At 48.7% G+C, this 27,083-nt stretch overlaps 1 protein-coding gene and 1 non-coding gene across 5 annotated transcripts; both read right to left on the bottom strand.

Moving 5' to 3' along the window:
* Positions 1-122: 122 nt before the first annotated feature.
* On the bottom strand, positions 123-20,839 carry Eif4g1 (eukaryotic translation initiation factor 4 gamma 1). 4 transcript variants are annotated; one of them, XM_052159221.1, is made up of 33 exons: positions 20,741-20,839; positions 19,950-20,006; positions 19,644-19,737; positions 19,290-19,376; positions 18,068-18,244; positions 17,761-17,860; positions 15,307-15,419; positions 14,423-14,515; positions 14,158-14,224; positions 13,091-13,900; positions 12,463-12,551; positions 12,189-12,375; positions 11,954-12,087; positions 11,693-11,851; positions 11,347-11,532; positions 10,958-11,155; positions 10,399-10,545; positions 9,094-9,330; positions 8,832-8,936; positions 8,572-8,731; positions 8,210-8,310; positions 7,505-7,607; positions 7,163-7,259; positions 6,751-6,977; positions 6,506-6,624; positions 6,202-6,374; positions 5,875-6,000; positions 5,649-5,730; positions 4,011-4,109; positions 3,783-3,917; positions 3,551-3,632; positions 3,256-3,396; positions 123-752 (listed from the first exon to the last, which is right to left on the bottom strand). In XM_052159221.1, the coding sequence occupies exons 3-33, from the start codon at positions 19,701-19,703 to the stop codon at positions 568-570; spliced, it is 4,779 nt and encodes a 1,592-aa protein (XP_052015181.1). In that variant the 5' UTR covers positions 19,704-19,737; positions 19,950-20,006; positions 20,741-20,839; the 3' UTR covers positions 123-567. The 4 variants fall into 4 exon arrangements, with proteins under 4 accessions (XP_052015181.1, XP_052015179.1, XP_052015180.1 ...); XM_052159219.1 differs by having other exon boundaries at positions 11,347-11,535; XM_052159220.1 differs by lacking the exon at positions 19,950-20,006 and having other exon boundaries at positions 11,347-11,535; positions 20,741-20,835.
* On the bottom strand, positions 8,435-8,509 carry LOC127666419 (small nucleolar RNA SNORD66). Its single transcript, XR_007973618.1, has one exon. It is a non-coding gene; the product is annotated as a small nucleolar RNA SNORD66 (small nucleolar RNA).
* Positions 20,840-27,083: the final 6,244 nt, after the last annotated feature.

Consider the following 27,083-nt stretch of genomic DNA (forward strand, 5'->3'; position numbering starts at 1 on the left):
CCCCAGGTTCCCAAAATGTTCTGACAGGGAAAAACACTATTAATGATACAGTGTCCAAATTTGGTAAATGCCTACCTATCCATTCTCCTTCAGCGGTGCAGATCAGTAAAGAGGCAATAAACTTAATTGAATTCATGTTTAATAATTACAGGCACCGTGCCCCCCCCTTTCCCCTGCCCAGGCAGCAGCAGGGGTGGTGCAGGGGCTGGGGCATATGCCCCCAGCAGCGAGGACGGCAGTCCCAAGAGTGATTTCAGAAAATAAAAAAGGACCCTAGAGGCAGGCGGTAGTGCCCCTCCCCCCGCAGACACACCAAATTTCAAGACTTTATATATATCTCTGTGCCCTGGGGGGAGGAGAGAGACACTTGGCAGCATCCTGGAGGGGGGCCCAGGCAGCCCCAAGCCATCCTGCCTCATCAGCCACTTTATTAGCTCAAGACACATCGCACTACAGGCACCCACTGCCACTGCCGCCACTGCCGCCGCCGCCCCCCTGCAGTCCAGGCGGCTGGCCGGCTGGGCCATCCACGTGTCCATGGCTCCAAGTCCCCTGCCCCACCCGCCATCAGTTGTGATCAGACTCCTCTTCCTCAGCCTCACGAAGCCAATTGAAGAATGCTGTGACAGATTTAAGGGCCACACCCTTGCCCTGCTGTTCAGCAGGGTCCTTGCTGCTCTCCCAGCTGTAGAAGGCATCTTCCTTCACTACATCCTCATCATACAGAGCATCAAAGAACATCCGAAGCAGGTCTGCAAGCCACAAGGACATCAATTAGGTGACTAGTCAAAACTTTAGCAGTCTATTCCCAGAGATCCCTCCCAGAGACACTGCTAAACACAACTGTGATCTACCATCCTGGTATTCAGAGTAACTAGGCCTCTGACAGAATGCTAATCTCATGACAGAGACTACCTGTTTAAGAACGAGTTACTTAGCTATTAGCAATCCTTAGAGACAGGCATGTAAACTCAAATATTTGGGAGACTGAGGCAGATCAAGAAAGTAAGCTCAAAGCCAACTCTGGCAGTTTAGCAAAATTGAAAAGGGGGAAAACTGAGGCCAGTTGTGGTGCTACACACCTTTAATCTCAATGCTCAGGAAGAGAAGGGTAAATCTGGGTTTGAGACTAGCCTGGTCTGCAATAGAATTTTCTTTTTTGTTTGAGAGACAGGGTTTCTGTGTAGTCCTGGCTGTCCTGGAACTCACTCTCTAGACCAGGCTGGCCTTGAACTCAGAAATCCGCCTGCCTCTGACTCCCAAGTACTGGGATTAAAGGCGTGCACACTGCCCAGCCTGCAATAGAATTTTCTAGGCCAGTCAGTTCTACACAAGTGAGACCATGTCTCAGGAGAACAAAGAGGGAAGGCTGGGTGTGGTGGTATATCCTGCCAGGGTCTACAGAGTGAGGCTATACTGAGAAACCTTGTTTCAAAAAAAAACCAAAATAAAAACAAGAAAGGAAAAATACTAGGCCTGGTACCTAATTTGAGGCCAGCCCAGACTACCTAAGATTGCATTCCAAAGACTAAATAAAGAGCTGGAAATTAGTCACCTGAGTTCAACTCTAGGTCCAGCATTTAAGAGTCCATGGCAGACAAGATTCCCGAAAAACTGTGGCCTATTTCCCACACACTCTACTGTCTCTGGCCATTTCTCTTACCATCCTATCTTTCTGGTGAACCCCCCAGGACCCTCCTCTGACCTCTTCCTCCTCGCTTGTCTTTAGCCATCACAGCTTTCCTCAGGTGCCTCTTACAACACCGTCTGTCCCATTCCTCACCAACTCCATTAAGTGAAGCACAGGACCCCAAAGCCCAGCTCAAGGGTGATAAGCTGGCTTACCAGCTATGGAAGGTTCAGGCCAAGACACAACTCTGGGTTTTCCCTGTCTCTGTGGGTATAGCTGATCCTTCACTTAACCCCACATCTGTACTCCAAAATCCATGTTCGTTCTCTCAGAGAACCCTGTACAACAGCTTATCCACTTTGCCCTACACATTTACCACATTTCTGTTAAGTCTAATCTTGCTTACATGTTTTTCTGTCTCAGCCAACTATCTCAGTCCTCTCCAATTCAGAACTTTGGACCCCTACCTACTCTATCAAATTCTGTAGCTCACTGGGAAGACCTTGATGTTAGGCTCCTGCCACACTGTAGCATCTACCATTTTCAACCATTTTCCTATACAAACTTTCTCTTTGCTCACAGCCCCTGGCCCTATCTGTGTTCTCCATCTTGCCAGGGTTCCTATTCTCCAGGCAATTCCATTCATTCCAAGCAAGCCTCAGTCTCCTCCACTGTAAAATACAAGTCAACAGCTATTCAGAGTATTGTAAAGGTACTTTTGTTGTAAGTAGTTTTTTGCTGTTCTGATGTATGTGGCCCTGGCTGTCTTGATCAGGAGCGCACTTTCCTGTCTCCTGAATGCCACCATGACCAGCTGGGGTAGAAGGCATTCTCTCACAGGGTCTAATTACTCATCCCAGGTTGGCCTCACGCTTGTAGAGATGTCTCTGCCTCTGGTTGTTAGGATCACGGGGTATGGCAACACCATTCTCAGCTCAAATTCTTTTCTTTGCTTAATATAATCCTTACTCCACTCCATGCAAGGCCCCTCCCTGTTGGTACTTACCTGGCCTGAAGTTTCTGCCCCTCACCCTACTTCTCCAGTCCCTCTGGTTCTTGACTGCTGCACTTCTTTCAGTAGCTCTTTTTATGTCTTTATTCCAACTCAGGGCCTGCCTGCTCTATATTTATAGGTAACCAACTCATACCCATCATCTCTTGGACCCATCTTCCAACACTCATAGCTCTTACTGACTCCAGGCCAGCATAGAACTGTGCTCTATTTGCTCACTAAGGTTATTTCAACACCTAAGCATACCCATGTGCTGTAACTGTAACCCTCAGCCATTGTCATAAGCCCCCATCTTCCCCTAACAGCTATTAGAAAGCACTTCAGCCTTGTGTCAGATAGATGGGCACATGGTATCTGAAAGATGCCACTGTTTATCACCTCTGCATTGCTGTCATCTACTGGTCAAGCACAAATCGGGCAGGCAATCAACCCTCCAGGCTTAGATTAACTCATTCCATTTGTAGGCAAGGAAACAAGCAGAGGGTATGGTAAGTAATCATCCTATCACCAGGCATTTGCTCTTTCCCCGCCTCTCGGGTTGAGTACCTTCCATGACCAGCTTCTTCTAGCTGGCAGTCCCTCTGCCCACCCTCACCCCTGCAGCCTGGCTTACTGGCAGGCTGTTCTAAGGTCACTACAAGGGCCTGGAGAGCATAGAGTGCTTGTAGCTCCTTCTGCTCATCACACAGGTATTTCTGCAGCAGTCTTGCTCGCACTTTCAACACTTGAACATCCACTCGGAGAGGAGTCTCAACTACAGGGGGAGAAATCAAACAACAATAGAGTGGAATAAGGAAGACTTCACCTGGCTTTGCCCTAGAAGGACAAGACCAAAACTCCACACGCCGCCACCACCACCCCTATTCGATTGCCTGGCCCACCCTTGTCCCACCACCTCCCTGGCTTACAGATAATTGCAGAATAACAGACAGTTGTCATGAGGGCTCGAACTAATGTATTGGATGCTATCTGCTGCTCATTCAGGTTGGCCTGTACAGAAAAACAAATGGGCCCTAAGTATCCATTCTTGTTACTCCCAAACCATTCACCTCAAAACTACCTCTATCCTCCGTCCCTCTCCTCCTCCGTCCCTCTCCCCCTCCTTCCCTCCCCCCTCCCCCCAGCATCCACGAGCCGTACCTCTATCCAGTCAAACACACTCTGATTACTGCTGCCGTCCTTCAGCAGCTTCTCCAGCTGCCTCCGAAGCTCCTCAAAGGCAAGTGCCTTCTGGCCGGGAGCGTCGGCCTCTTCTCCCAAGGTATACTCCACCTTCTACAGACAACAGAAGGCCAAAGCTAGTGTGAAAGGCGAGGGAAAGAGGAGATCCGCTAGCCCCAAATGCACAACTCAACTCCAGCCTCAAACCTTTTCAGCCACAAACGTGCCGACGTCTTGGCCCTCTGCTAAGAACTCCCTCCAGCTCAGCCCGGCCTCTCGCCACAGCATCCCCACCTTTTTGGGTCCCTGAAAAACAAAAGACTAAGTCAGCATCCTGAGATGGCTCTCGCCTCTTCTAGTTCTAGTCATACCACATAGGCACCACCCTTCCACACCTAGATTAAGTTGACATTACAAGTAATAGGAACTCACCCACTACCACAGTGACAGGATATTAGGATGAGGGAAAGCCTCTAGGAAAAGTATCAATTACAAAAAGGTATATATAGTACATATATTTCACCTATATTTCCTTTCCCAAACAAGTTTTGTTGATTTTGTTTTTGAAAGAAATATATTTATTATTGTTTTTCAGATCAGGAGAGTTGGCTTAACAGTTAAGAACACTTGTTTCAGTCCCAGCACCTACACTGTAGTTTCTCAAAGGATAATGGGTATAAGGCAGGTTCCAAGGATTCTGACATACTCTTCCACACATACATACAAACAAAACACATATATACATACAAAACAAAAATAAATAAGCCTAAATAAGTAAATAAGTAAAAATAAACAAATAGCAGGGTGGTGTTGGCGCAGGCCTGTAATCCCAGCACTCTGGGAGGCAGAGGCAGGCAGATTTCTGAGTTCCAGGCCAGCCTGGTCTACAGAGTGAGTTCCAGGACAGCCAGGGCTACACAGAGAAACCCTGTCTCGAAAAAACCAAATCCAAAAAAACAACAACAAAACAAAACAAAAACAAACAAACAAACAAACAAACAAACAAAAAATAAATAAATCTAAAACTGTATTTTTGTTTCTCTTAGCCATTGAGCTTTTTTTTTTCCCAAGTAAATGTACATTTGCTTAAAAATTCTAATTGGCAGCCAGTGGTGGTCCACCATGACAGCTAAGGCTACAAAGAGAACCCTAGCTCAAAAACAAAAAACAAAAAAACCAACAACAAAAAAAGATATGCCTATTGGTTTCCTATGTTCAGAAAACCTTAGCAGCAGTAATAATACCTCCACACCTTCACAAAATGTCTTGGAGTCCCTTTCAATCTTGTCTTATCCCCCAGAGATCTAGACATGGAAGTGCACACTACATACCCAACTTCTTCAGGCAGCGCTCTCAACTTCCCCTTTTCAAGGCTTTACATTCCTGACGCCCAATTAGCTTTCACAAAATAGTTGTAGTGCTCATCAAAGGTGGTCTTCCACTGTAAACACTGCCAAATATTCTTGCAACTCCACGGCCAGCCCTGAGACAGTCTCCCTATTTCATTCTAGGTGGAGTTCCCATCTCTTCCTCTGTTCTGTACCAAGTTCATACTGTCTAACTGCTGTCATCCCAGGGACTTAGTCTATAATGAACTGGTAAACGAAACGCCAGTCAAATGAATTAACCATGGGTGTAGGCCAATCTTCCTTCAGCCCAGGAAGAACTCAGGACAGAAACTACCTATTATTTAGACCTTTTCCTCTCTCAAGTATCAAAGTGTTCTTAGCATTACAAATACTCCTGGCCAACACAAAGCCAGAGAGGCTCCAGGGTCACCCAGCAGGGCAGCCAAAGCCACACAAAAGTCTCTGAATACATCAACCTTTGAAAGGTTCAACTCACCATGCTCTTGCATAAGAGACCCAGGATCTCCAGCAACAAAGAAGTAGCTTTACCCATGGGTCTCAGAGGCTTTGTAATTTCCCTGTAAGGAAAAAAAAAAAAAATCAATCCTGATGACCTCCAAAGCCTTCAATATTACTCCATCCCTCTCCAAACCCAAGTATGCAACTTGTCTCACTTCCCCTATTCTCTCTCCCTCCCATCCACATAGGGAGGGAGGGCTTACCTGAAGAGCTCTCCCATGGGCACCCCATCTTCCTGGAGAATAGGTGTTATCAGTTCTGCCAGGTAAAGCCATACATGAGGGATATCAATTTCCATGTCCTCAGCCAATTCTAGTGTTTCATAGAGCCTGAAAAGGGAATAAGAGCCAGGGCATTTAGAGATGGGTTAGACAGCCTGCGTCTAGGGAAATACAGCACAACTGTAATCAATGTTTTCTAGACATGAGACAACCTCAAGCTAACATCCAAGATCCCGGGAATCCCCCAAAGGAGAAGGGATCAGTGGGTGACATGGCTTTGGAAGGCCCACAGACTAATGTGGATCATACCCTTGGTAGTACTGGGCAGTGGACAGGTGCCCCACACAGAGCAGCTGGTGCAGCAGTCTTCCCATATGCTCACGAGCAATGGTACTGCGCTCCAGCGTGGACTCGATGCCAAGCCGTACGAAAATGAAGAGCAAGGAGGGTGAAGCCAGCTCCTGAACACACTGGACTGCTTCCTGAGGCAGGACATACAGGGAAGAGAACCATCAGTGCTGGGTCTGCAGTCTACACAGACCGTGCCAGTCAGCACGAGTCCCTTTCCCTACCCTTTCTAGCAATCACTAGTTAGTCCCTTCCCAATGCCAACCTTCATGTCATTGAGATGGAGATATTCCTCAATGATGGCCTTGGATTTCTTTTCCACCTCATCCACAGAAAGCGCAGCCTTTGGGGGGCTCACTGGAGGTAGAGTGGCTTCCCGCTTCACTACAGGGGAAGAACTTTTCAGCTACTCATCTTAAAAGTATCCAGAGCTCCCCAAGAAAGTTAGGGAGTACTCAGTCCCATATCAGCCAATAGGCCATTCCTCTGCAAGCCTTCCCTCCTCCTCACCAGGGTCCCGACCACGGTCCTCTGTGAGGCTAGCTGCCTTGCGGAGTCCCTCAGGCTGGGATGGCCGCTCTCTACTTCGTTCCTCCACTTCTTTGCTAAAACTTCGCTTGGTGGCAGGTGTTCTGGCACGATCAAGTCGGTCCCCACGGTCACCTCCCCGCTCACTCCGCTCTAGCCGGTCTCCCCGGTCCCCAGCTTTCTCACCTCGTTCCCGGCTTAAGCTACTCCTGGAAGACGAAACACACTGTTTCTCAGCTGTACCACTCAAGCATTTTATGTGACTATCCATATTCAGGCCACTGCTATCAAGGACATGTCCAGGCAATAAAGGCATGAGAGAGCCCTATGCTTTGACAACTAAAACCCAAATCACAGTATTCTCTTAACAACAGCCCCACCCCCAGAAACTCACCTCTGTACAACACGCCTGTTATCTGTGTTCTCTGCGGGTAATGTTTGTTGAAGAGCAGAAAAGCGATTCAAGGTAGCTGGACGAGTAGCTTCCGATGCTAGGAAGGCAGAGAGAAACTTCATTAACCCATTTCTCCCTTTCCAGAGTGCGCCACACCTTTACTACTTTATGCAGCCCTCTCCCTTATTGTGACTCTCGGTCACAACAATGACAAAGTATTTCAGCTCTTGGCATCATGTATATGACTCCTCTATTTATTCCCTAATTACTTATTCTGTGTAAGAAAGACTAACTCAAGGAAGCCGAGAATCACAAGTCCCCCTTCCCTACAGGCCTCAGTACCTGTGTCTGCGGGCTTGGCTCCTGAGCCCCCACTGCTGCCCTTGCCCCAGCTCAGTCGTCCTCCAGGTGCAAAGAGCTGGTTGTTGGAATCAATGGAGCCAGGCTGCAGAGGAGACAGCAGACTTGTATGTCTTACATAGCTTACACCCTTCACCAACCCCACCACACACAGCCACACTGGATAAAGGGCCCAAATGAAGGGTGAGGCAAGCTTTGACTATACAGTCAAGACAGTAAACATTTTAGGGCTTTGCAATCCACAGCCTATGGTTACTACTCATTCTGTTATTACAGTGTGAAAATAGATAAGATATAACTTGTATCAAGTAATTACCCATAGACAGTAGAATTCAAATTCTATAGACTTTTAAAAACAGATTATTTATCACAAATATACTGTTCTGTATGCATGTAGGTCAGAAAAAGGGACCAGCCCATGATCATTAACAGATGGTTGTGAGCCACCACGTGGTTCCTGGGAATTGAACTCAGGACCTCTGAGAGAGCCGCCAGTGCTCTTAACCTGAGTCCAAATTGTACGTATTCAACATACCATAAAATATCACTCCTTTAAAACCATTCTTGGCTTGATTTTGGTGTTCCTATCAGCTTACTAAGACCGGCTACCACCACCCTAACTGTGGGTCCAATGCACACTTCATTCTCTTCACCCTCCAACTCACCTACTCCAGAACACAGCCTTACCTTTGTGATCTTGGTGAGCCGTGAGGTGTCAATGGGGCGACTGCCTTTGCTGATGGGAACCGTATTCCAGCCACCATCATCCACAAGTGGAAGGCCGCGGTCTGAGAGGGAGGGAAGAGGACGGGAAGGAAGGGAGGGAGGGACGGAGGGAAGAAGGAAGGGTGGGGGAAGCATGTTGGAGTAACAAGTCCTAACAACCTGTTCTTGGGCCACCCTCAGCCTCCCTTCCTCAGATCCTCAATCCCATCATGTGGTCTCAGTGGCCCAGACACGTGGCACTAACAGAGGTCATCAGCGGAAAGAACGCCATCATCCCCTCTGGAGGGTCAGTGTCTCCTCCGTAGGCCTAGCCTCAGACTCACTGATAGGCGGTCCTGGAGGGCCGCCCCGGCGCTTCTCGCTGCCCTTGGCCATGAGCTGCTGCACTTTGATGTGTTCGCGGTGCTCTTCCATCTCAGCCTCCTTGTGAATTTGATCGATAGTCTTAGGACCCTGGTCCCCTCGGCGTGGCACCCAATTACTCTGACAACAAAATGGAAACAGTTATTTTGGGGTTGGCAGGGATCAGTCAAGGTAATATCAGAATTGGAGGAGCCGACGAAGTGGGGGAGACGACACACACCTGCCGCAGATCGAGTACATCCTGCAGCATGAAACGGATGCGAGATGAGGTCTTCTTTTCTTTAATGATTTTTTCCATCTGGTTGAAATACTGGTCCATTCGGGGCTAGGCAGCAAAGGGATCACATCAATTTTGTCTCCGCCCTCTCTTTCTTTTTACCTCCGACATTAGCTAAGCATCCCAAACCCCTCAGCCTGTATCTTGTCAGCAAACAGAAGACCCACATGCCTACTCATTCCACACCACATCCCAGGACCTCTACCTTGGCTTTTGCAAAGTCCAGGTCTTTTCCTATAGTGGTGAGGAGGCGGCAGAGGCATTCCAGTGACTCCTCATCATGGTTCTTAAGTAGCTTGACCACACAGTCATGCATTATTGCTTCTGTTAGCATCTTCAACTTGAATAACTCTCCAATAAACTTGATATTCCCTAAGGAGCGCCGCCGAGCTATGTCCCGGGCCTCTTCCAGCTCTTCCTTCAGGCGTCCCCGTTCTTCTGCCTGTCAGTCAGTCGTAAGACAAAGATTATGTCAAAAAGATAACCAAGGAGCTGGAGAGATGGCTTAGCTGCTCTTTCTTCAGAGGTCCTGACTTCAATTCCCATCAACCACATGGTGCCTCACACTAACAACCATCTGTAAAGGGAGCTGATGCCCTCTTCTGTTATGTATGAAGGCATAGTTCTCTATACATAAAATAAGCAAATCTTTATATATATATATATATATATATATATAAAAGGATAAGCAGGGGGGATCTTAGAGAGATAGACAGGTCAGTGGTTAAGAATACTTCTGCTCAGGCTGGAGAGATGGCTCAGTGGTTAAGAGCACTGGCTGCTCTTCCAAAGGTCCTGGGTTCAAATCCCAGCAACCACAAGGTGGTTCACAACCATCCATAATGAGATCTGATGTCCCTGTCTGAAGACAGCTACATAGTACTGAGATATAATAAGTCTTAAAAAAAAAAAAAAAAGAGAGAGAGAGAGAGCTAGGCGGTGGTGGCGCACGCCTGTAATCCCAGCACTCTGGAAGCCAGAGGCAGGCGGATTTCTGAGTTTGAGGCCAGCCTGGTCTATAGAGTGAGTTCCAGGACAGCCAGGGCTATACAGAGAAACTCTGTCTCAAAAAAAAACCCAAAAACCAAACACCAAAAACCAAACAAAAAAAAACAACAACAACAAAAAAATAAAAAAGAAAGAAAGAAAAGAAAGAATACTTCTACTCTTGCAAAAGACCAAGATTTTGTTCTTAGAACCATCTTTAACTCCAGTTCCAGGGAATCCAGTGCCCCCTTCTGGTCTCCTCTGGCACCAGACATGTATACTGCACACATATATACAGGATGGCCAAACATACATATAAAGAAGCTAAGAACAAAACCATACAGCCAGTTGGCTAAAACCCCCTTCTCTTCTTATCTGGATAGCCAGCCAGGCCAGCACTAAGCACTCATGTCCCAAGGTAATAAAGAGAGCCCCCAAGATCCTTAATACTGTCCAGACTTCTGACTGCTAGTGTCGAGGGTGGGAGGGAGTACAGGGTGTGGCTGGCAATGCAGTCTCTCACCGTAGCAGCTTCATCCATCTCTTTTTGCTTTTTTTCAAAAACTTCATCATCATCTTTGTCTTTCTCAAATTCTTTCTGGCACCGATTTAACAACAGTTTTCGAAAATTCACAGTCACTGTTGGCTTTTCTGTAGTGGGCACTTTCAGCTGTAGGCCAAAGTTCACATTAAGATCAGTCCAAAGCAGAGAAGGCCATTCAAGTCTCCCGGACCCAGAAAGCCTATGCTGCACTGCAGGCTTAGCTGCCGTAAGAGACAAGGGGCCAAGTAAGCTGTCCTCTAGGATCCCCAGGAAGACGCGGAAGCTAGACAGTACTGGGCCAGGAGGATGGCTCAGACCTCAGATGGTGAAGAAGCCTGCCATGCAAGCTTGGGAGTCTGAGTTTAATCTCCAGAATCTACATAAAGGTAAAAGAGAATTGACTCTGCATGTTATCTTGATGACTGCCAATTGTGCTGTGGTAAACATGCAACTACATGGACAGACATGGCAAATAAAATGTTAAATAAATAAAAGCATGAAAAAACCTTTAAAGGCTTAGCAAATAGTAGAAACTAACCGCCATGAGGCAGCGGCACATGTTGGCATAAGCCACAGAGAAGTTGGGCTCTGAGATGGCTTTCTCAAAGATGAGGTCAATAACTCCTTTGAGGCGTTCCTCGGTGTCAATGGCCAGTTGTGTCACCTGCTTCATCAGCTGCTGAAACATCTGGGGTGTCAGCTTATTCAGGATGGAGCGGACCCTGCGGAACAGGTCCTGTGGAGAGAGGACATAGCTAGTATACGGGATCTAGTTAAGTACTCAAGATAAAAACAGGTGCTGAGACAGGACAAAAAGGTAGGGACTGAGCCCAGACAGTGGAGTAAAGACGGTGGGTGAGTAAAGACAGTGGAGACAGTGGCTTACAAGGCAGCTCTAGAGGAGCAGCAGTGGAGACTTGCCAGTACCTGGGTCTTGCTTCCATCAGCATCCTCTTCCCCTCGATCCTTATCAGCTGCCGTCCTTTTGCTACTGGGTTTCCAAGCCTTCTCTGCTTTGTTTAGTTTTATGTCTTCAGTCATTATAACTGAGGAAATGATCTTGCGAGTTTCCTTTCGTGGGCCCTGCTGAGAGCGCCTGGGTCCCAGGCCAGCCTGCTAGACAAGGGATGAAGATAACTGAAGACAGAGAAAAGCCAAGTACAATATGTGACCCCATTACCACACAGCTGTGAGACAGACATCCCCAAAGGATGACACACCTAACATTCCACCCCATTCATTAACCATCTGCCCCTCAGCCAGCCCCACTCACCGGCCCTCGGGGCAGCTCCCCACCTGGCCCACCCCTTGGGGGCCCACGGTTGCTGAGGGCTGGTCGGCCAAGGTTGGCAAAGGATGGAGTGAAATCTGGACCAGAGTTTATGCCAGGTAGTCTGGAGGGATCCAGTGGCCGAAGTGGTGTTTTATTGGCCTGCAAAGAAGATTCATGTCTTACAAACAGGTTAGGATGACTGCCTTCTCTATGGCGACCCCAGGCATTTCCAGGTCAGATCAACCTCCTCCAAACACCAACCTTGTCCAGCACCACATCAGTGATATGAGGCAATCCTTCTGGCTTCTGCATACTGGCAAAGATAAACTGAAAGCCCAGCAGGAATTCCCTGTCATAGCGCTTCTTCTCTTCAAGGTTTAGAGGCTTCCACTGATCTGCAAGACAGGAGGCATCAGTCATACTCCTGTGTCCTACAATAGGACACCAGTTCTCATGAAGTACACAAGGACTGCTCAACTGCTCTTCTTAAACACACCTGACTTGTACTCATACTTCTGCTCCCCAGGCTGGATATTCTCAGCATTGTGAATTTTGTCTTCCTTAGAGTCCCAGGTTTCCTCTGCTTCCTCAGGCTGTGGGGGCACTGTGCTGCCCTCAGACTCTGGGCCTGGGTTGCTGCCAGTGGGAGGCTGATTCTCTACCTCTGGTACTGCTGGGTCCTCCTTCAACCACAGATGGACACCCAGGTTCAGTTGCATGATCAGTGCTCCAAACTACGCCATTCCCCTCAACTACTTCTGCTTCCTTACCTCCTTGAAGGCATCTAGGAGGTCACCTACAGCCTCCTTCTTATTTAGCTCTTTAATTTTCCGTCTCCTCTTTGGCACAGACACTGCCACTGAAAGGAGAAAGAGGACAAGGTGTGAATGATTTAATAAACAGCCCTCACAGAGAGAAAAAGAGAAAAAGAAATAAAGAAAGAAAGAAAACCAGCCATAACATTCCTCTACCCTGAGCCTGGCATGATGGTGCAAGCCTGTAATCCCAGCACTTAGGAGGCAGAGGCAGGCAGATTCCTCTACCCTTCATTCCCACTTTAAATGATAAAATCCCCTCTGTAAACCAGGCATCATGGTAGATTCCTGTAATCCCTGAACTTGGGAGACAGACACAAGGATTGAGTTCAAGGCCAACTCAGGCTACATAAAAACCTTGTCTAAAACAGCTTGAGTCCTCAATTTTACTTCTTAGAGTCTAACACTAGGCCAAAATGGAAGCCCATTTTGTGGGACTGTTCATAAAACAGCACTCAGGAGGCAGAAGCAGGTAGCCAGACTACATCAAGATCCAGTCTCCAAACCTAAAAGGTGCCAATGGGAGGTCAGTAAGAAAGCATCTCCAGATGAGCAACATCAATCAGCTAGCCAACCTCCTTACCCTGGGGAGCTGCTGCCACCTCTAAATTCTGAGACAACTGGGCTGGGACAGGAGTACTGTCAACGGGGAGATCCTCTCCTCCCTTCTCATTCTCAGCTTCTCCACCTTCTTCGTCATCGTCGTCTTCTATTTCTTCCTCCTGAGCAGGAGAAGTATCTGAAGGAGCCACAGGTGGAGCGGGAGAGAGAAGGCCGGCCAGTGCCGCTGATGAAACCTCCTTGGCCTGTTCCTCTGGCTCACTGACTGGGCTTAAATCCACAGCTGGTGGCGAGGGGGCTCCGTTGAGCAGTTCCTCGGGTTGGGCAGTTGGAGCAATGGGCACAAGCGATTCAGAAGCACAAGCTGAAAGAGGGGGAGGAGCTGGCTCTGTGCTTGACTCCACCTCTGGTTCCAGATCCTCAGATGGGATCACGCCATTGGGCTCGTGAGTTTCAGCCCTGTGAGGCACCAGGGACGTGGGAACCTGGAGAGGACTGGAAGAGAACTCAGATTCTGGAATGGGTTTGCTGAGTGTCACTTCTACTTCCAGTATGGGTTCGGCAAGAGTGGGTTCTGGAGAGAGGCAATATGGCTCCCCAGTTTCACAAGAGATGGGGGTCGATTCTTCTACAGACATTGGTATCATCCCCGTTGTCATAGTGTCCCCAGGAATAGAGAGGACTCCAAGATTAGACTCAGACCCCGGCTCCAAAATTGGGGGTGGTGATGGGGTTGGAGAAGGCGACGAAGGCTGAGATTCTGTGCCAGGGCTGTGCTCTGGGCCAGGCAGTCCTGGCCGCCCCCCAATGGCTGCTCCCTGTGACCGGTCATCTGCAAGAAGAATGAATGCATGACAGCAAGTCCTTCACTGTTCCTGTCCTTCCTTAGTGTGCTTACTTCCAATTTAACAAAACACATCCCAACCTTCCCACCTTGGCTGTTTCCATCTCTCATGAAACTGTACAACTTCAAACCCAGTACGTGAAACCCAAGTCATTCTTCTCTGGTACTGTTTGAATCACTCCTTCAAGTGTAAATTTTCATACTCCCCATTTCCCCCATAAAAACTGTGCCACTGCCTTCCTTACCTGGCCGGATAATGACAGCAACCTGAGGCGACTCCCCATTGGGTTGAGGCTCCAGACTGCCTCCCGTCTGCAGGACACAAAGTGTTATAAGTTTGCACTGAAGAGTTCCACACCCTTCTCTACTAGAGTCATTTCTACTTTAGCTCTGCCTAGAAATCCAGGAAAGCAGGGAAATAAACCCCTAAGGTGAAGGAAAAGATCAAGTGACTTTGAAATCTAGGGCAGAATAGCTGCCAAACCAAGGTATCACAAGATATGACAGTACCTGGGGAGGAGTGGGTGTGGAGGCAGTGCGGGCCCCAGACATGATCTCTTCTGTGATATCCTTCCCTCCTTGGTTTGGGTCTCGAATTCGGATCTGGGGAGAAAAAGCTATAGGATGAGTGGGAAGCAGAAGGAGCCCACCTCTCCACCCTGTCCCCCTCCTAACACTCTGGGCCAACCTCCCACCCCTACTGGGAAGCAGGTGGGTGGGTGCCAGAAACCCCATGAGTTCTACTGTCAACCCATCCGGCTGCTCTTGTAGACGATGCCCTAGCCCCCACCCCTAAGACTCTTGACCTCACAGAGCAGTCCTGTACATCACAATGCCCCTCCCTCCCTCCCCTCTACCCACCAGCAATCCCTAAGTCAATAGCCAAACACCCTAAGGCTAAAGACCCCCGTCAAGCATCCAGCTAGCTCACTTGTGGTTAGCCGGCCTGATCTCTAGGGGTAGGGCCCAGATGCAGTGGGTGGAGCCAGGGTGACTCAGCGGCTTCCCCAGCCCTGGCACCCTATTCTGGGCACCATGCCCAGGGCTTGAGGACTGAGCAGAGGCGTAGGCCTCCAGAGCTTCCAGGACCAAGGAGTTAGGAGCACAGAAAACAAACCATTTCCAAAGCTAACCACCAGCATCCCCAAAACAATCCTACATCGTGTGAACCTGACTAAAGCCAAGTCTTAGGAACCCCCGTCGCCCATTAGTCCTCTCGTGAGCTGTCTCTACACTACAGTCCCTTACAAGGGGCGCTCTTCCTCCACAGACCTGATTCTCTGCTTACACTCACAGGTCTATCAAGTTTTGCTCCCACAGGCGCAACATCCCAGCCGACGCCAAGCCATGAGTGTCCCTTTCCAGGTGTCCCAGAGCCCCTAGCTGCTACTTACAGTTTTCCGTTCCCTCTTAGGAGCAATCTGGGGTGGTTGGTTCATCAAAACTGGGGCAGGAGCCACACTAGCAGGAAACTGCTGCACACCTTGGGCTGGGTAATAGGCTCCAGCTTGAGGGAAGAAAGACAGAAAAGATTCGTGACAGCTTCAAGATCCAAACATATACTAATATGTGCTTGAACACCTCCCACTGCAGAACCTCTCATCATATACAGCCGGCCCCTTGCCCTGCCCTGCCCGCCTCCCTGGGGAATTAAGTGTCTGTCAAAGCAGGGGAACCAGTTTGAACTGCATTTACAAGAATTCCACACACACACACACACACACACACACACACACACACACACACACACTCACAAACCTCGTAGGGAGGAACTCCTTCCGAGAGGAGCTACCAGGTTCCTGTTCTCCCCTACAGGGCACGCAAGCGCGTTCTCTCTCTCTCTCTCTCTCTCTCTCTCTCTCTCTCTCTCTCTCTCTCTCTCTCTCTCTCTCTCTCACACACATACCCCCAACCCAGCAACACACATGCACACCCTCAACTTGAGACACAATCAGCTCTTTGGCAGGGAATGAACAGGGTTTTCCAAATTGTTCCACTGAAGCTGACTCAAATTTCTAACACAGCCCTTTGCAAGGGGCAACCATTAACAAAAAGTAACATCCAGTCCCAAAGAAATAAAAATTCCCTTTAGCAATTGTTTCCAAAGGGGTGTAAATTTGTAACGCATCCCTAATTCCCACTTGTTCCTTTTGAAAGTATCAATGGTGGTTATGTTTAATCACACTCACACACACACACACACACACACACACACACACACACACACACACACACACACAACTATACATGTACTCCTTAAGATCTCCTGATGGGAAGATTTTTTTTTAGAAACTGCTGTAAGCTTAGCATGGTAACATACACTTGAATTCCAGCAATCAGAGGCAAGGGGATCTCTGCAAGTTTAAGACTAGCCAGGTTTCAAGGCGGGCGTGGTGGTGCACGCCTTTAATCCCAGCACTTGGGAGGCAGAGGCTGGCAGATTTCTGAGTCCAAGGCCAGTCTGGTATACAGAGTGAGCTCTAGGACAACCAGGACTCCACAGAGAAACCCTGTCTCAAAAAGAAAAAAAAGAACAAAAACAAAACAAAAAACCCCCACAACAACAACAACAACAACAACAAAAAAGACTAGCCTGGTTTATATGGCAAGTTTCAAGCCAAGTTAGAACCACATAAGACTGTCTCAAACAAAACCCATAAAGTTCAGAGTTTTTCTTTCTTTCTTTTTGGTTTTTCAAGACAGGGTTTCTCTGTGTAGCCCTGGCTGTCCTTGAACTCAGAAATCCGCTTGCCTCTGCCTCCCAAATGCTGTAATTAAAGGTGTGTGCCATCACTGCCCAGCTCAGAGTTTTTTCTTTGAACATAAGAAAACTAGCTGTGAAAACCACTCAAAGCCAGGCGTGGTAGCACACGCCTATAATTCCAGCACTTGGGAGGCAGAGGCAGGCGGATTTCTGAGTTCGAGGCCAGCCTGGTCTACAGAGTGAGTTCCAGGACAGCCAGGGCTACACAGAGAAACCCTATCTAAAAAAAAAAAAAAAAAAAAGAAAGAAAGAAAACCACTCAAGTCCAGGTTACTGTCTCCCAACTATAAAAAGAAACCCCACATAAAGTTCACTAACCTGGCTTTCAAATCAGAGCCTGCATGCCTTTCCATCTATCTTCTTGTGTGTGTGTGTGTGTGTGTGTGTGTGTGTGTGTGTGTGTGGTATCCAGTACATCCAAAAGGGTTGGATCCACCAGGAGTTGAAAGTTACAGCCAGTTGGTAGCTGCCTGACATGGGTGCTGGTACGGACCTTGTCCTCTCTGCAAGAGCAATTCACTCTTGGCCACTGAGCTGTACCTCAAGCCCTTTCTTTTTTAAATGATCAGTTTATTTACTTATTCATTATGTGTGTATGGGTGAGTGGAAGTAAGAATAACTAGTGGGAGTCAGTTCTGTCTTCCTACCACCCGGGTCCCAGTGATCAAACTCAGGTCATCAGGCGTGGGGGTAGGTGCTTTGACCCACAGAGCCAGATTGAAGGCCCTGATCCTGTGTTTCTCTTATTGAAACAGGATGTTACTATGTACCTCTGCCTGTTCTGGAACTCACTATATAGATCTAGTTGGCTTCAAACTTAAACAGATCCGCCTATCTCGGCCTCCTTAGTGCTGGATGGGATTAAAGGCGTGTGCACATTTAATCCTGTGATTCTTGGAAGTGGGGAAGGACCAAAACTTCCTTTACCAACCTAAGTTAACTAGGCACTAATCCCTATCATCTATTAATCCTATCATTTTAAAAACTAAAAGCATGCAGAGGAATAGCTTAGCATTTAGAAAGGTTGACTACTTGAGCTATTCCCTAAGACACATTCTCCGCACCTTCTCCTTGCCCTGCTTACCATAGGTCCCAAACTCGGTAGGGCTTGCACCTGGATAGAAGCCTGGGGCTCCTGGCTGCACAGGGTACTGCTGTGTTGGGACAACATACGTGGAACGCCCCTGATGGGGGTTGGGGAAGAAAAGAGTGAAAAGAGATGAGAAAAGCTACAATCATCACACATCAGACTATGAAGTAGGGTAAGCCAAACCTGGACAAGACCACAAGTCCCCTCACCCCCACCCCCCCCAAAAGGAATGGGTCTCAAGGCCAGGCAGGAAAGGTGCAGGGTGAGGCACTAGGTTATCTGCTTCCAGCCCCTGCCTCACCTGTCCAGGGATATAGTAGGCTCCTTGGGAGGCTGAGTAGGAAATCTGGGAAGGGATCATCATTACTTGGGATCCAGCAGGGTAGACATGGGGAGCTGGGCCAGGACGGGCAGGGGCTGCACTCTGCACTCGGGAGGCTGCACTGCTAGGGGGCTGGGCCCGGCTAGGGTAGAAGTGCTATTAGGAAGAAGGAAAGTAGGTGGGGTCAAATTAGGAGGAACGAACAGCAAAATCAGCATTCCACAATGTCCTTACTGTCTTAAGAGTACAACAGGGTTCAGAGCCATAGCCACCAATACTTCCCAAGACCCATATGACCAACAATGGCTAAGTGACCTCCTGTACTAACACTTGCCTTCAAACTTGAATGAAAACTCTGTATCCTGTACTGTCACTGCCATGTACACTCTGTCACCTCCAGACTATCCCTCCAGAGGCCTCCTAACATCAAGATACATCATGCCCTTCTGGGCACCATACTCCCCAGCATGCACTATCCCATCTCAAGTACTGAGGCTAACTGCTACATGCAACTGTCTCCCAGTTCTGGGGCACTTGCTTGTCAACAGCTGACCTCTAACATGCAGTATTTGGACTCAAACTCCTGAACGGCAAACAAGGCACCCCCCTGAATATCCATCCCACTCTGTGTCTAGCTATGGACTAGGATGGATGATGGGGTGACTGCATAGGTGGCTCAGGATTAGGAAGGGGTATTACCTGCAGAGACCTGAATCCTCCCTGAGAGCACATGGGGACAGGAAAGACGACAATTATCCCCAAGGTGATGGAGTGGGGTTAGGAGTAGTAAAGTGGGTAGGAGAAGAATCCTTCCACTTGGGAAGGACTTGGAGAACAAAATAAGTAAATAAAAATAAAAGCACAGCTGGAATGTTTATCTCATCACAGTTCAAAGAGAAAGAGAGAAAAGAACAGGGTAATGGCAACCTCCTAGTGTAGTCAGAAAGAGCTGGCAGCAGGACCCACAGCACAAGTCTCCAGTTCTCAAAGGCACAAGTACCCCAGTAATGCCACTCTCACAGTCTACAAACTTCACAAGAGTCAGTCACCCTACGTAACTAACAGCAAGGAAGAACTCAGAGCAACTGTCAGGAAATTGGGGGGCAAGTATACATGTCTCCACAGTTTCCAAACTAGCCCCAAACCAGCAGCTCATTTTCCCAGTTCCACCCAACACCTTACTCTAGCCAGAGCCCCTCACCTGGCGGGGCTGAGAAGGCGTGTTCATTTGTGTCGCTTGAGGCGTGCTAAATACCACCGGTGCAGTCTGCCCCGGGGGAAACGCTGGCTGAAGGGGAGAGACCAGAGTTCAGCAAGAGGGGAAGCCTGGGTGGGGCCTAAACCCAAGCTGGTGAGGTAAGGGGTGCAGACCTGCATCAACAGCCTCAGCAGTCCACATGTTCCCTCCCTGTGACAGCCCTAGGGACAGCCAGGGGCCCTATCTCAATTTGGCAGCAGGCAGCTGCACTTTGCCCTGACACAGATGGGGGTGGGAAAACTTGGAGCTGTATGACCTCCACCCCACCGGGAGTCCTGGTCATTTAGCCTTGATTACCTGTGGGAGTCCAGGGGACCTGGCGGGTGGGGGGCCTGTGGGCTGAGGAGCTTTGTTCATTTCATTTGGTGCCACATCAGGGTCCCCCCAGCACCTGTTGGAAAGAGCAGAGCTCGGAACGAGGAAAGGGCCCAAGCTTAAGGCAAATGGGCTGGGGGAAAGGTTGTGTCAAGAGCTAGGGCCAACATAGATTACGAGAGGTGCCAAGTGAATGCAGCAACAGAAAACATATAGCCTATGGAGCCCACCAACACACCGCATCACCCTGACCCCACCCTTGCCTGCTCAAACAACCCCCTCACTCACCCCCTCGGTTAAGAATAAGTCCACAGTGCGGCCTACAGGTTCTGGGCATCCGAAGGCCTGGGATTGGGAGGTGAGGGGTATCAACCTGGCTCCACGGGGCCCAAGACCAACCAGACCGGAAATTCCAGGTCTCGCTGGCACCAGGCTCCCGGATCACAAATGAAGCCGGCTGCTCCGGCCGTGATATCCCCACCCCCCACCCGGGGACACCGGGTTCGGAGCCTGCCGCGGGGCACTCGCGCGGGGCCAGAGAGGCCTGAGGCCGCCCGGGAACACAAGCCAGGAAGGGCGCGAGTCCGGCCGCACCAGCAGGGCGGGCGGCGACCGCCGCGAAGAAGCCGGCTCGGAGCAGGCGAGGGTCGGCCGCCGGGCGGGGCTGGGGGCTCCTCCCTGCCCGCCGCCGCCTCCCTGCTCTGCGCAACGCGGCCAGTGCCAAAGAACAACGTGTCACTTCCCGGCGGCCGCCCGGGCCCCGCAGGGGGAGGGGGTGGTGGGTCCGCGCCGCGCAGCCTGCGCCGGGCCGCGGCCCAGGCCGGGCGGAGGTGGCTGTCGAGGTGGCTGTCTCGCCACCACCCCAGCGCCCTCCCCGCCCGGGCCCTGCTCCCCACCCCCACCCGGGCCCGGGCCGGCACACGTGGGCCGGGGATCGGCCTGGCGAGTAGGGCCTGGACGCGGGCTCGGGGCCCGGGGCGCCGGGGCGTCGGCGCAGGGTGGCGGGCCCTGGCCCGGATGGCGGCGGATGCGGGGGGAGGGGTGGGGGGCCGGGTCGGACCCGGACATGGCGGCTTTACCTTCAGTCTCCTTCAGTCCGCGCGGCCGAGCCCCACGCAGCCGCACAGACGTAGTCCACAACCATTTCCGGCTCCCCGCACAGATCCCGCTCGGCGGCCACCGCTTCTCCGCAGGCGCAGCCAGCGCCCCACGTGACCGGCGCAGAGGGCGGAGCTGCGTTGGCGCTGGGGAAGCACATGGGATTTGCTCCGCCCCATCACGTGACACCCACTGCCCGCCCCCCGTGTCCCCTCCCGAACTTTGGAACTCCCAGGCCGACCCCCTCTGAGGCTCTGGCGGTTCTTTAGTTCATTCATACTTTGCGCAAGCATTTATTGAGCGCGTGAGTGCTAAGTGAAGCGTCGGCCTGAAGCTCCGAGTGCGGAATCTAAAAGGCAGTCCTGCCCTAAAATGGTACACTACAAATTATGCAGCCTCTGAAAATGCTATAGATTTGATCTTTGATATTAACAAAGGAAATTCAATGTTGCACCAAAAGAACTGACGCGATAAATAAAGAAGCAATTTTACATTTTCTGTTTTTAAAAAAATCAGTCACTCCTAGCGAAAGGCAAAACTCAAACATGAAAACTTTGGAATGAAGGTAGAAGGAATCCCAAAGCCTGGTGTACATGTGCTGTCTGTGCTCTCCAGAATTCTGATAGCTACGGCAGGGAATCAGTTATCAACTTTGTTTGTTTTTGTTTGGGGTTTTTGTTTGTTTGTTTTTGAGACAGGGTTTCTCTGTGTAGCCCTGGCTGTCCTGGAACTCACTCTGTAGACCAGTCTGGCCTTGAACTCAAATTCGCCTGCCTCTGCTTCCCAAGTGCTGGGATTACAGGCGTGCACCACCCCCTGGCTCAACCATGAACTTTAAAATAGGCAGGAGTGAACCACACCTTTAATCTCAGCACTCCAGAAGCAGAGGCAGGTAGATCTCTGTGAGTTCGAGGCCAGCCTGATCTACAAAGCAAGCTCCAGGGCAGCCAGAGTTACACACACAGAAACCCCCATCTTGAAGATTTCTGAGATGGTTCAATGGTTGGAGTACTGACTGCTCTTTGTTGCCTGCTCTTCAAGAGGATCTGGGTTCAATTCACATCACCCATAGGGCAGCTCACAACTGTGTGTAACTCTGATTTGTTAGAATCTTGCCCTCTTTTGGCTTCTATAGGCACCACATATGCATGTGGTGCACAGACACAAAAGCCATACATTCATACACATAAAATGAATATTTTAAAAATAGGAAAATTTGAACAGGGCAGTAGTAGCCCACGCCTCTAATCCCAGTACTCCAGGGGCAAAGGCTGGAGGATCTCTGTGAGTTAAGGGCTAGCCTAGTATATAGAGCTAGTTCAGTACAGCTAGGGCTACACAGAGAAAACCTGTCTCAAAAAAACAAAAAATAAAACAATAAAAAAAAATCATGATTGAAAGCTGAGATCTGAGCCAAGCTGGTTTCAAACGTTCCTTATTTTTTAAAGAGAATTCATGCCGGGCGGTGGTGGCACACGCCTGTAATCCCAGCACTCTGGGAGGCAGAGGCAGGTAGATTTCTGAGTTCGAGGCCAGCCTGGTCTACAGAGTGAGTTCCAGGACAGCCAGAGCTATACAGAGAAACCCTGTCTCGAAAAAACCAAATCCAAAAAAAAAAAAAAAACACAAAAAAACACAAAAAAACAAAAAATAAAAGAATTTACCACTATACCACTTTTTTCTTATTTGAATCAAAATTGCACTCTACACTGTGGTTATGCACACTTTTTGGGGGGAGGGTTGTTTGTTTGTTTTTGTTTTTGGATTTGGTTTTTTCGAGACAGGGTTTCTCTGTATAGCTCTGGCTGTCCTGGAACTCACTCTATAGACCAGGCTGGCTTCGAACTCAGAAATCCACCTGCCTCTGCCTCTGGGATTACAGGCATGCGCCACCACTGCCGGCTCAGGTTATGCACACTTTTTTTGTTGTTGTTTTTTGTTTTTGTTTTTCCCCAAGACAGGGTTTCTCTGTGTAGCCCTGGCTGTCCTGGAACTCACTCTGTAGACCAGGTTGGCCTCGAACTCAGAAATCCGCCTGCCTCTGCCTCCCAGAGTGCTGGGATTACAGGCGTGTGCCACCACCGCTCGGCTTATGCACACTTTTAATCTCAGCATTCAAGAGACAGAGGCAGGTGCTTGGGGATTTAGCTCAGTGGTAGAGCGCTTGCCTAGCAAGCACAAGGCCCTAGGTTCGGTCCTCAGCTCTGTTAAAAAAAAAAAGAAAGAAAGAAAGAAAGAAAGAAAGAAAGAAAGAAAGAAAGAAAGAAAGAAAGAAAGAAAGAAAGAAAGAAAGAAAGGAAGGAAGGAAGGAAGAAAGAAAGGAAGGAAGAAAGAAAGGAAGGAAGGAAGAAGTAAAGAAAGAAAGAGACAGAGGCAGACAGATCTCTGAGTTCCAGGCCAACCTATCTACAAAATGAGTTGCAGGCGTGTCAGTACAACATGGTGAGACCCTGTCTCAAAACTGTATTCTGTTGACCTGAGCACCTAGTTAGGTAGCAGAGCCTTTTCCACTGGTCTTTCTCCCTCTCACTGCTACCTCCTGGCATGCATTATATCACAGAACTGGTGCCCCAAGTGAGGGTGGCAATAAAGTAAACTTCATCACTGTGCTACCAAGAAAGTAAGGCTACAAGGTGGGCAGACTCAGGCATAAGAATCCTCTAGATGCCTGGAGTCCTCAGTGGTCAAGTGCTTTCCCAGCTTCTGTGAGACCTTGGGTTCAACATGCAGTAACAGAAAACAACCAGTCAAAAAAAAAAAAAAAAAAAAAAGAAAGAAAGAAAGAAAGAAAGAAAGAAAGAAAGAAAGAAAGAAAGAAAGAAAGAAATCCAGCCAGGCGGTGGTGGCACATGCCTTTAATCCCAGCACTTGGGAGGCAGAGGCAGGCAGATTTCTGAGTTCAAGGACAGCCTGGTCTACAGAGTGAGTTCCAGGACAGCCAGGGCTACACAGAAAAACCCTGTCTCTGGGGGGGAGGGAGAAAATCACAGTAATCTGTAGCTGGGGAGACAGCTCAGTTAAAAACTGAGTCTGGGCCTGACAGGTGAAGGTACACACCTTTAGTCCCAGACCTTGGGAAGCAGAGGCAGGCTCTTATGAGTTCAAGGAAAGCCCGGTCCACAAATATAAGTCAAGAGTTCCAGGACATCCAGTGCTAATCAAAATGGCTCAGAGGTTAAGAGCACTGACTGCTCTGCCAGAGGTCCTGAGTTCAAATCCCAACTATATGGTGGCTCACAACCATCCCTCTCCTGGTGTGTCTGAGGACAGCTACAGTACTCAGAAATAAATAAATCTTTAAAAAAAAAAACAAAACAAATAAAAGCTGGGCAGGACTTGTAATTCCAGCACCAAGAAGGCTGAGAGAAGGCAAGACCCCAGGGCTTTGTAAACCAATCTCTTATTTATGAGAGATTTGTCTCGAAAAGGAAGGTTGGCAGCGACCCAGGAAAACACCAATTGGCCTTTGGCATCTACATGCACACATATGCATGTACAACTCCCCAATACAAATCTGTGGGGACACACACACACACACACACACACACACACACGGAAGGAGGGCATTAGGAAACTAAATTATCACTCTAAAGATCTGAGCAACAGTTTTGAAGAAATAAAAACAAAATATATTATATTAGTTTGGGTTCTCTAGAGTCACAGGACGTATGGATAGTCTTTATCTAGTTAGGGAATTTGTCAATGACTTACAGTCTATAGTCCAACTCCCCAACAATGATCAGCAGCAGCTGTGGATGGAAGTTTCTCAGTCCCTCAAGCAAGCTGGCAAGGAAAAGTGAGAATCTTCCTTCTTCCAATGTCCTTATATAACTCCAGCAGAGGGTGTGGCCCAGATTAAAGTCTGTAGGTCTCCAACAGAGGGTGTGGCCCAAATTAAAGGCTTGTGCCTCCATGCCTTTAATCCCAAATGATCTTGAACTCGGAGATCTCCTTGTCTTAACCACTATGCTTCAAGGTCTCCATGCCAAGATCCAGGACAGAAACTTATATCTCTGAGCCTCCAAATTAGGATCATAGGTGAGCCTTCCAATTCTAGACTGTAGTTCATTCCAGATATAGTCAAGTTGACAACCAGGAATAGCCACTACAATCCACCCCTTGTCAACTTGACACAAATAATATCTCATGTCCACATGAAACAATAACAAGATTGTGAATATGCCTAGCATGATATAACTATTCCTTGAACAACCGCAAACGCATTTGTAAATTTACAATGAGGAAATGTCCCTTGGGAACATTCTTTTAGTGTTTCAATACCAGTTGATGTTAAAGGGATTGGAAGAAAGACAAATGTATCTTCAACAAAATAAGATAGAAGCATTCATATTACTTATAATCCTCGTTTCTGCAACTGGTTACGTGGCCTTAGCTGGTATTTATAACTACCTTCCTCTGCTACCCATTCTGTATTTCCTTCACCTTCAGCAAGCACCTCAGCAGGTCTTGGCTCTTTTCCTGGAGGATTGACCCATACCTTCATTCCTGATGGGTCTGTGTCCTTTGTCATCCTGCTTGGATTAGGCTGTTGTAGTTTCCCATTGACTTTAATCACAGGACATGGTAGTACTAAGAGATGCCCTAGGGAATCTCCTGCACTCCAGACATAATCCTGCTTACCTCCATTGTGGAGAGGCAATCCAATTTCCCCTAACCCCTCCTAACACTGTTATTCCTTTCTTAGCCTGTTGGTTTAAGGGTATTAGAAGCCCAAAATGGCCAGGGGGAAGTCTGAGCTTCCAGTTCAATGGAATGTTTCTTGTGGCTCCTGGTAGGAACACTCCCCCCTCTGGAACCAAAACTTCTAGGCCAGCAGAACCTAAATTTGTGGGGACAGGAAGCAAAAATTTTTGTAGAGGGTCACTAGGAATGATAGTGAGTGGAACTATCCCCTTTTCCACCCCTTGATTCCTGGACCCATGGATCCTGGCTATGGGAGAAACTGTACCATATATTGAACGCTGATTCAAAGCACATACTGCCTTCTGAAGAACTCTGCCCCAGCCCTCCATGCTGTTGCCACCTAATTAGCACCATAACTGTGTCTTCAAAAGGCCATTCCATCTTTCTATCAGACCAGCTGCTTCAGGATGATGGGGAACATGGTAAGACCAGTGAATTCCATAATCGTGGGCCTACTGTAGCACTTCTCTGGCTGTGAAATGAGTTCCTTGGTCAGAAGCAATACTGTGTGGAATACCATGACGATAGATAAGGCATTCTGTGAGTCCACGGATGGTGGTTTTGGCAGAAGCATTACGTGCAGAAAAGGCAAATCCATAACCAGAATAAGTATCTACTCCAGTTAGAACAAAATGCTGTCCTTTCCACGGGGGAAGTGGTCCAATATAGTCAACCTGCCACCAGGTTGCTGGCTGGTCACCTCGAGGAATGGTGCCATATCTGGGGCTCAGTGTTGGTTTCTGCTGTTGGCAGATCTGGCATTCAGCAGCAGCTGTAGCCAGGTCAGCCTTGGTGAGTGGAAGTCCGTGTTGCTGAGCCCAAGCATAACCTCCATCTCGGCCACCATAGCCACTTTGGTCATGTGCCCACTAGGCAATAACTGGGATGGCTGGGGAAAGAGGCTGACTGTCCACAGAACGGGTCATCTTATCCACTTGATTACTGAACTCCTCCTCAGCTGAAGTCACCTTTTGATGAGCATTTACATGGGACACAAATATCTTCACATCCTTTGCCCATTTGGAGAGATCTATCCACATACTTCTTCCCCAGATGTCTTTCTCACCAATTTTCCAATTGTGATCTTTCCATGTCCCTGACCATCCAGCCAATCCATTGGCTACAGCCCATGAGTCAGTGAACAATCATACATCTGACCATTTCTTCTTCCAAACAAACTGTAATACCATGTGTACTGCCCGAAGTTCTGCCCACTGTGAAGATTTTCCTTCACCTGTATCTTTCAGGCTTGTCCCAGAAAGGGGTTGTAATGCTGCAGCTGTCCACTTCTGGGTGGTGCCTGCATAACGGGCAGAGCCATCAGTAAACCAGTCCTAGTCTTCTCTTCTTCAGTCAACTGGTCAAAGGGAACACCCCATGAGGCTATAGGCGCATGCTTGGAAGCAGATGGCATTGTAATAGGAGTAGAAACCATAGGCATCTGAGCAACTTCTTCATGTAACTTGCTTGTGCCTTGAGGACCTGCTCTGGCCCGATCACGTATATACCACTTCCATTTGATAATAGACTGCTGTTGTGCACGCCCTACTTTATGACTTGGAGGGTCTGATAACACCCAGCTCATGATGGGAAGTTAGGGTCGCATAGTAACTTGGTGTC

Source organism: Apodemus sylvaticus, chromosome 15 (genome assembly GCF_947179515.1).
Source record: "Apodemus sylvaticus chromosome 15, mApoSyl1.1, whole genome shotgun sequence".
Taxonomy (NCBI): Eukaryota; Metazoa; Chordata; class Mammalia; order Rodentia; family Muridae; genus Apodemus; species Apodemus sylvaticus.

Excerpts from the sequence above, each read along its gene's own strand:
- Eif4g1 (XM_052159219.1), bottom strand. The coding sequence starts at position 19,703 with ATGAACAAAGCTCCTCAGCCCACAGGCCCCCCACCCGCCAGGTCCCCT. Across the intron at positions 19,377-19,643 it reads GGTCCCCTGGACTCCCACAG|CCAGCGTTTCCCCCGGGGCA; the intron begins GTAATCAAGGCT and ends TCTCCCCTTCAG. Across the intron at positions 4,110-5,648 it reads GTCTCTTATGCAAGAGCATG|GGACCCAAAAAGGTGGGGAT; the intron begins GTGAGTTGAACC and ends TTTGTTTTTCAG.